This window comes from Canis lupus, chromosome 24 (assembly GCF_011100685.1).
Source record: "Canis lupus familiaris isolate Mischka breed German Shepherd chromosome 24, alternate assembly UU_Cfam_GSD_1.0, whole genome shotgun sequence".
Lineage (NCBI taxonomy): Eukaryota > Metazoa > Chordata > Mammalia > Carnivora > Canidae > Canis > Canis lupus.
This window is the reverse complement of record NC_049245.1, coordinates 17,272,756-17,281,427: the sequence shown is the minus strand read 5'-3', so window position 1 is coordinate 17,281,427 and position 8,672 is coordinate 17,272,756. Positions and strand designations below refer to the sequence as shown.

The 8,672-nt window shown below is 48.8% G+C and overlaps 1 protein-coding gene across 1 annotated transcript; it reads left to right on the top strand.

The window, feature by feature from the left end:
- The first annotated feature begins 549 nt into the window (after window positions 1–549).
- PRND (prion like protein doppel) lies at window positions 550–6,223 on the top strand. The gene is made up of 2 exons (XM_038571692.1): window positions 550–700; window positions 2,825–6,223. The coding sequence occupies exon 2, from the start codon at window positions 2,836–2,838 to the stop codon at window positions 3,370–3,372; it is 537 nt and encodes a 178-aa protein (XP_038427620.1). The 5' UTR covers window positions 550–700; window positions 2,825–2,835; the 3' UTR covers window positions 3,373–6,223.
- Window positions 6,224–8,672: the final 2,449 nt, after the last annotated feature.

Here is an 8,672-nt window from a genome sequence, read left to right as displayed (position 1 = left end):
TTCTACAAGGCTCCTCTCAAAATACCAGTCTTAAAAACAACTCTAACCAGACTCTGAACAGATGCATACATCCATCTGTCCAGCTGTGACACTGTGGCATCATAACGTCCCCAGTTTCTGGCAAAGAGCTTCTAAAACCTTGTGGATTCCTGAGTGAAGGGGTGATCGGAGTTATCTTTTATTAGAATATTTGGTTTGTGTCCCCAGTTACTGGCACAGAGGGGTTTGGAGAGTTTCAACGTTGGTGAACTCATTGACATTTGGGGATATGGTGCCCCCAGACTCCATGGGGACTCCCATGGTTGGAACCCTCCAGACCCTGTCCTATGTACTTCTGCATCTGGTTGTTCATTTGCTTCCTTTGTAATGACCTTTGTGATAAACTGGTTAATAGTAAATAAGTAAATGCATACATCCAGACATAAAAGAAGAGAAAATAAAATCAAAGACAACTCTTAAGTCTTTCTGAACTTCATCAAGATCTTCACATGGTGTTTATTAGTCAAGAGTCAGGAGAAGGTCTCTCCTCAAGGCAGAGGAGTGCCTGGGAACCCCTGATTGGTCCTGCCCAGAGAGGAGGGCTGCCGTATTTGGAGAGCAGCAGGAATGCCGCCTCCCCCAGCAGCATCTACATAGGCGGAAGGGTTTGCTGCAGGACAGTGCTGCTGAGGCTCCAGAGGCACACCGGAGAGATCCCAAGGTATGTGGGGAGGCAGGGTTCGCGCTGGGTTCCGTTTCTGTGGTCAAGGTTGCTCATTTCTAATCAGACTGCAAATTATGCAGTGATTTCTTGTCTCCCATCTCCTGGGGTGGGTCCCGAGGCAAGGGACATGTGAAGAATGTTGGGGCATCACTGGTGTTGCATGTCTGGTTACAATAAAGTGCTATTTGAGGGGTGGATGGTTGGGATTTTCTTTTGCTTTTAAGCCCTTGTCTCTGAAGACTAATTTCTTTCTTGAGATCTATGCTTTTTTTTCTAATTTGACACACCTGGAATTTGTATTATTATTCTTATTTAACAGTTCTCCTTCCAAAGAATATGTGCTGATGGCATACTCTTAGGTATGGGCTAATTAGGTGTGGCCCCCTTATTTAGGAGATTAATGAACGTTTGCTTCATGCATGGATCTCTTTCAAGAAAACTGGTCTGAAGTCACTGTGATGAGGGGGCCGTTGGGGATAAGATGCCAGAAGCATGGGTGCTCAGGCTGCTGCCAGGCACATTCTTGCCCTCCCTGGGCCAGAGACTAGACCATACCTGCAGGTAAAGAAAGGTCAGCAGAAGCCACTTTGCAGGCATCCAGAGGTTACTGGATTTGCGCTGAAGTTGCATGTTGCTTTTTTTCCTACCTAAGGACCACTGTCACACTGGAGTTGAACATTTTAACAGAGGTGGACCTATCACTTTGGGAATACTGCAGGGAAGGTGTGTTAGGGGCAAAGCCAGCTAACTTTTGAACCTCCCCCAGCTCTGGCACTGATGGACTCACAGTAAAGCTTCATCTAGGATACAGCCTAAGCCCACTTGGCTATAGTAACCGTTCCGGTGTTTCTCATCTACGCTTACAAAGGTCCAGGTGCCAGAATGCCCTCAACGGTTGACCTTGGGAAGTAGATTCCCACAATAGCTATTGTAGTTTCAGGAGCCAGACGTGACAAACTACAGGATTAGGGGGCTGGGGGCAGGGGGGTATCCCCTGATGTCATCAGCAGCCCTTCAGATGCCCAGGACAACCTTGACACAGGACCATCAGTGCTTCCCCAGGCCCTCCGGTCCTCCCCAGCATCCCATCTCTTCTGAAATTCCACACGGGCCCTGCTCTTTGCTCAGCTTAGGGGCCATCCGGGGCTGCCCTTCCTGTCCAATGAGTCGAAAGCACAAAATGTGGGCACCACACCCTCCTGCAGCACAGAGGGGCCATGTGACATGGTGAGTGAAAATGTCAGACAGAACTGGATTCAGATCTGCCACCCACTCCTGTGCAGCCTTGGGCAAATTACTTAGCTACTCTGAATCCCAGGACAAGTCTTATCAGATGAGAATAATAACCTACCTACCCCATGTGAGAATTAAGTTAGCCAATGCCAGGGGCTGATGCATAGTAAGTGCTGGGTGAGGGGGAGGGTGGGGGTCACACTGTCCCCAGTGTGAGACTGGGAGCCACATCTATAGCACATCTTGACTCCCCGACACAGAAGGAAGCAAGTTTCTCCTGACCACACCTCCATCTCTCTCTCTCTCTCTCTCTCTCTCTCTCTCTCTCTCTCTCTATCATTACCATAGAGCCCTTTAGTGCCCGCAGCAGGTGGACTTTCCCAGAATGGATAGCAGAATGTGCCAGAGACAGTGCCAGCTTAGAGCAACAGAATAAAGAAGGAAGATTAACGATAGAGCCCGTGCACAGAATGTGGTTCCAACTGCTCTGTGTACTTTCCTCCAGAGATCCCCCCCATTGGAAAGACTTGGGAGCACCAAAGAAAACCTATACGTATCATATCATTACTCATTTATTTTCCCATGCTTATTCAAAGGCTTTATAATTGCCAGGTGCAGCTTCTTATCTATCTGAGAAAACCAGATCTCTGCTCTGAATGCACATAATTCCAGGCAAAAGCAAGAACCTCGGTATTGACTTAGCCCGTGCAACCCGAGCCCCGGGAAAACTATTATGCTTTGGGAAAGTGTGAATGGCACAAGAATGCATTCCTTGCTTAAAATGGCCTGTACACAGGAGAGGGTCAGGGGAACCCCGGGAACACCCCCACCCCACCCCCCCACCAGCCCAGGGGAGAAAGTAACTGCCCCGAGCCTTTGCTCCTGCAGATCCTGACGCGATGAGGAAGCACCTGGGCGGATGCTGGCTGGCCATTGTCTGTGTCCTGCTGTTGAGCCAGCTCTCGGCAGTCGAGGCCAGGGGCATAAAGCACAGGATCAAGTGGAACCGGAAGGCCTTGCCCGGCACCTCCCAGGTCACCGAGGCGCACTCGGCCGAGATCCGCCCTGGAGCCTTCATCAGGCAAGGCCGCAAGCTGGATATCGACCTCGGGCCCGAGGGCAACAGGTACTACGAGGCCAACTACTGGCAGTTCCCCGACGGCATCCACTATAACGGCTGCTCCGAGGCCAACGTGACGAAGGAGAAGTTTGTCACCGGCTGCATCAACGCCACCCAGGTGGCCAACCAGGAGGAGCTGTCCCGCGAGAAGCAGGACAACAAGCTTCACCAGCGGGTCCTGTGGCGGCTGATCAGAGAGCTCTGCTCTGTCAAGCGCTGTGACTTTTGGCTGGAGAGGGGAGCCGGGCCCCGGGTGGCCGGAGCCCAGCCCGTGCTGCTCTGCCTGCTGGCTTTCATTTGGTTTATCGTGAAATAAGCTTGCAGGCGGGCCGGCCGGCCACAGGGATGAGGGGGTGAGCCATCCGCTGGGGTCTCCCAGTTCCCCTCCAGGCCCAGACCCCCGCGTGTCCCCAAGGTACCAAAGATCAGGGATCGTCAGGGCCTCAAGCGGCACTGGCGAGGACTCCCTGGGGTACCTGTTTGTGGGGGGTAAATGTGTGTGCACGCAGGCTCTCCCAAGGGCGGCCTGTCAGTCTCTGCCTTCTCAGCTCCCCCGTAGCGCCTGGCATGTCGCACTCTGCAACAAATAAATGTTCGGTGACCAGAGAAGAGAACGCACCAGGGACCAGGCCACACGCTCCACAGTATTCCCAACCCCTCCGAGAGGCAGGTGTTATCCCCACGTGCAGTCGAGGACACTGAGGCTCAGGCAATGAAGCGGCTAGAAAGTAGCAGAGCCAGGATTCCTTCCTGGCTTGTCCAACTCCAGATCTTCCGCTCTGTGCGATCCCAGAGCTGCCCTGTGATCCCTGACCGCCCTCGAGGCCCAAATCTGAACCCAGGTGTCCGACCAAACGTGGAACCCACACTAGGCCTGAGCTGATCTCCATGTGTCCTGATACCTTGTTCCTGGCAGGTTGTTCAATTCTTCTAATTAAGATGTAATAAAGGAATTCAAAGAACAGAGAAGTGAAGCAGGACAGAGGACCAGAAACCATGGTGTAAGGCCATCTTGCCAGGCTGGTTCCCAGAGCAGCCCAGAGCCGCCGCAGGATACGTCTGCTGCACAAAGATTTCTTCCACAAGAAGGATAAGTGTTTGCTCTTCCCCTCTCTGCAATACCACTTGGGTTTGAGAAAGTATTCTTAAATGACGTGTTTGTTTTGCAATGTTGCCCCCGTGCTAGATGTATCTTTACATGCACATGCATATGAGAATCTTTAGCTCTACTCCTTTTACACAGGTTCTGCGCTGGATCTCTAGCTGTTCTTTTACCACCACTTTGGGGGTCATCCCTGTGACCCACTTATCACTATAAAAAATAATTCCTTGCCAAAGAGGTTCAAAGGAAACCTATGTCTTTAGGGAGCTCCAACAAAGAATTCCCTCATACTGGCAAGTAATACTAGTTATAAGTATATATTACAAAATATGAATATGGCTTAAATACGAATAATGAATCTAATGCTCTAAGATGCCCCCACAGACCCTCTAAGGTGCTCTTGGAGATCCCCCAAGGATTGTTGAAGCATATTTGGATGTACCAACTCCTGAATGCTATCAATTCTCCTTTAAAGAGAATCTGAAGGGGGGATGAGTGGCGGGCAATGTTCATTCTCAACAGTTTATCCTAAGTAGTTTAACACATGAATGTTGATAACGGTACCTCTTGTTCTGAGCCTCCACTGCTATCAGTGTTTTTCTCAAGGATACTCGGGAAGGTTTTAGCATAGAAAGGCAGTGGAGGACTTGGGGGCAGGGCAGCCCAGGGTAGCAGCCTTCCCCCAGGGGCCTGGGGACCACCCTGCCCTGATTCAGTGTTGAAGGATGGGATGGAGGATACCAGAAGGCCTCAGTTCTTGCACCGCCAGCACCACACTCACACCTGTTTTCACAACCCTGCTGAATTCCTGAGCAGACCCCCAGATAAAAGTACAGACCATGTAGAGTTTATCTCTTGCATGTTGGTTTTTTATTTTTATTTTTTAAACAATAACAATAGCAAGAAAGACAGGGGGGAAAAGAGATGGAAAAAAAAAAGAAAAGAGATGGAAGGAAGGAAGGAAAGAAGGAAAGAAGGAAGGAAAGAAGAAAGGAAGAAAAGAAGGAAGACAAAAGAAAGGAAGGAAGAAGCAACTTATAAGCTGATGTTGAAATTTTAAGTCTCGCTCTGCTGATTTTAAACAAAAGGGCAGGCACAGCCACATAAGCAAAATGACTTCATTTCTTAGGCGAACACAGGCCGTAATGTAATACAATTTCTATAATTGCTGTCTTTTCTCATTTCATTAACAGTTCCAGAAACCAGATACAAGTGGCGCGTGAAGGGAATTTGTATCTGGTGATTCAAATGCAAAGTTGATTCCTGAAGCTTTTAACTGAGACTACTTGCCAGTGCTGGAACATCCTTGCTGTTGGTTACTAATTAGGAGGTTCCGGGAGAGGCTCTGTGGGTCTGGTTTTTCACTTTAGCCAAAGGATGTCGAGCACCTACCATGTGCAAGACATTGAGAGGGACATCTGATCTCTTCTTGGTATGATCATTTTAAAGGTGAATAACTTCACCATCACTTTGTTGGCCCTTCCTAGTGTTGACTTTCAACATTCAAATACAACAGAAATCCAGAACAACACATTGCCCACAATCCCCAAATCTGATTAAGTCATTGTTTTCACTCTGCTCTCTTACCTCCCAGGCCTTATCCATTTGCATATACAAATGTACATATTTGCAATAATACCATAGATGAGCTTTTATATTCCAGATATTCTCTGAACTTCATTCTGTCCTTTTTTTTTTCCCATTTTTCTATGATGTTTAATTCCTGCCTTCCCCAACCCATCTGATGCCTCCTTTCTGCTGATCTGTAGCCTCCACATTTTCACTGTGCTTAGGTATATAAGGGAGGGTTTTTTAAAATTTGATTGTTCTTTTAAAAAATACCCTAATTGTACCTATCACATGTATCCCTGAAGCAATTTGCCTTTGTGACTTAATGCTGCATCAGTTCAACAGCTAGCTAGTGGGCTAACTTGTCCTTTTAGATTACTGCGTAATAGTCCCTAGTACAGATGGACCCTGGTTGATTCAATTGCTCACTGTTGATGGCCCTTCAGGTGGCTTCAGTTTCTCGCCACTGCAAACAATAAACGTCCTTGTACAGACAGCCTTGCAATGTGTGCCTTTTATTTCTGTGGAAGAGTTTACATTTAAATAATTTGAATTTTTCTAGATGTGTCTGGATTATGTTCCTGCCTTGCTGGAGCAATTCTCATTCCTGCGTTCATGGCTGATGCTAGCCCGTAAGAGGTTTTATGTCTCTTTAAGCAGAAGGAGCCACCTTTTCCACACATGCTGCTCGAGCACCTTCTCTCCCTTGCACACAGCACACGTAACTCCTCCCAAGCAATTTCTGACCACAAGGACCACTTGAAAATCCTAAAACTGTGAGCAATTCCCATTCTAAACATGGTTTTTGGTCCAGAATATCTGGATAAGAAGCCTGGAAGGCAGTTTGTGTATGTCTGGGCTTCGGAGTGTGGTATATTTGCACAATTCCACACTTCCCACTGGCCTGGAAGCCTGGGGTAAGGTTTGGTCCCAGCCTTTTTATCGATCCGTGGTAAATGACCCACATTCCAGTGAGCAAGCCCTGTAGGAGGGAAAGGCCCAGAGCTGCAGGCATCGAGAGCACAGTGTCCAGGTCCTCAGGGCTCTGGCAGCCCGCCAGCCTCTCCCTGGAGCCTTCGCACCCCAGCTTGCTTAGGACATGCTCAGCAACATTCAGAAGCCCCACCCTGGGGTCCTAGCGAGGTACGTCCCAGGTAGTGGCCGTGAGTTTGTCTTGAGCTACTTATACTCTCTACCTCAAGCTTCCTGATAGAACAAGTGACAGGCTGGGGTGGTGGCCCATGGGGTCAGGGGCACTGACCTCCTCCCCACCCCGGGGCCTACTTCGTACCTTGCAGTTTGGTTACATCTTGCATTTACACCCAACATTTTTTCTTCATGAGCTCTAGGTGGCTGTACGAGGACACCCTTGGGTGCCTGGCAAGTTTGTTTCCCCAGGTAGAAGCTCAGAAACAGCTCTGTTGAAGCACAGGCCTCTGGCAAACCCAGCTCAGGCCAGCGGCTGTGTGTCTGCCCATTCTGTCCCAAGACCATGTGGTCAGACATGACACACGACTCCTTCTTCTCCTATGCTACGCTGGCAGCAGACCCATCCCAGTTAGGCACCCAGTTTCCCCAGTGGAAGAGAAGGGAGTCAAACTCCCATGTCACTGGGAATGATCCACACCCACAAAATGGGAGTAAGATTCTCTGTCTCTGGGACATCTCCGCACCCCTCCCAGGCCACTCAAAGCGTATTCAAGACTCAGCTGTCTCCCTTGGCAAGGGGGAGGCTTCCCCTGAGCCCATGGGAGGCCACAAACTGAAATAGGTCCCACGTACAGACCATGCCCCTTCTAAAGGGACTTTCCTGGTGGCTGTGCGCAGTCCAGAGCTGACCCCCTCCCAAAACAGCTTATCTTTCAACACTTAAGTGTCACTGCCTCCTCAAGATGTTTCCCCTAATCTGGTCTGAATTTCTTCTCTCCACCCACCCACCTGGTCAGCCCTTGGAATTCCCAGATCTTATTTTAATGGACATTTTTTTGTGGGAAAGCATTGCTTTCTTAAACAATACAGATTGCTTTAACTCTGACAGACTTGACTATAAATTGTGGAAGGAAACTGGCAAAAGGCCAGAAAGGAACTTGAGGAAGCTGAGACAGGTCAGGATCAGAGGAGATAACACAGATGGTCTCCCTGGATGGAGGGAGGTGGGACAGCATGGGAGGTTAGGGGAGAGGGCAGGGGCCCCAGGGAAAGGCCAGCCATGGAGAGAATTACACACATGGGCTCATCAGAGGTGCCATCAGCATCCTACAGGGTGGAGTGTTATGCCCCCCAAGGCTCCAGGTTCAAGAAACAACCTCCAACACCAAAGAGAGGGAGTTTCAAGGGCTTCGCAGAGGGAAGGGTCCAGGGTGGGGTCCTGGCTAGCCAATTTCCATATCAGCTGCATTGTACTCGAATTTCCAAAACCATTTATAGGGTTCTATTTTTTTTAACTGGAGTTTTGACTCAGGGCTACTTAGCAATAAAGAACAAAATGAAGACATTATAGCATTTGCAGCATTATGATTTATAAGAAATCTAGATCTAGAGTTATCAGAAATCCAGGTCATCTAGATGACCAAAATACATTTCTCATATATATTTGGTCTTCAGCCATGGTTCTTAGCTCACAGTCCCCCAAACCCTTGGAATTTGCTGAGCAAGAAGATGAATGGAAGCATCTTTTGTCATAATTCTTGATCTCTTGTACTCAGCTTCTGAAATCGCTTCACAGCCAGGAAGGTGAAATGGGTGTCTTGTTATTCATAACCAGCCCCTTCAAGAGTTTATGTTAATGAGGTGGCTTGGAAAGCACCTCAGGGTGGGGGCTGGTTGCCAGGGGAACCAACCAAGAATAGACCGTTGGAACTTTCAGCTGCACCCCCTGATTTCTGGGGAGGGGAGAGAATCTGGAAGTTGAATCAACCACCAGTGGCCAATGAGTTAATCAGCTG

What these genes read in the sequence shown, in the direction of transcription:
- PRND (XM_038571692.1), top strand. Translation starts at nt 2,836, where the DNA reads ATGAGGAAGCACCTGGGCGGATGCTGGCTGGCCATTGTCTGTGTCCTG.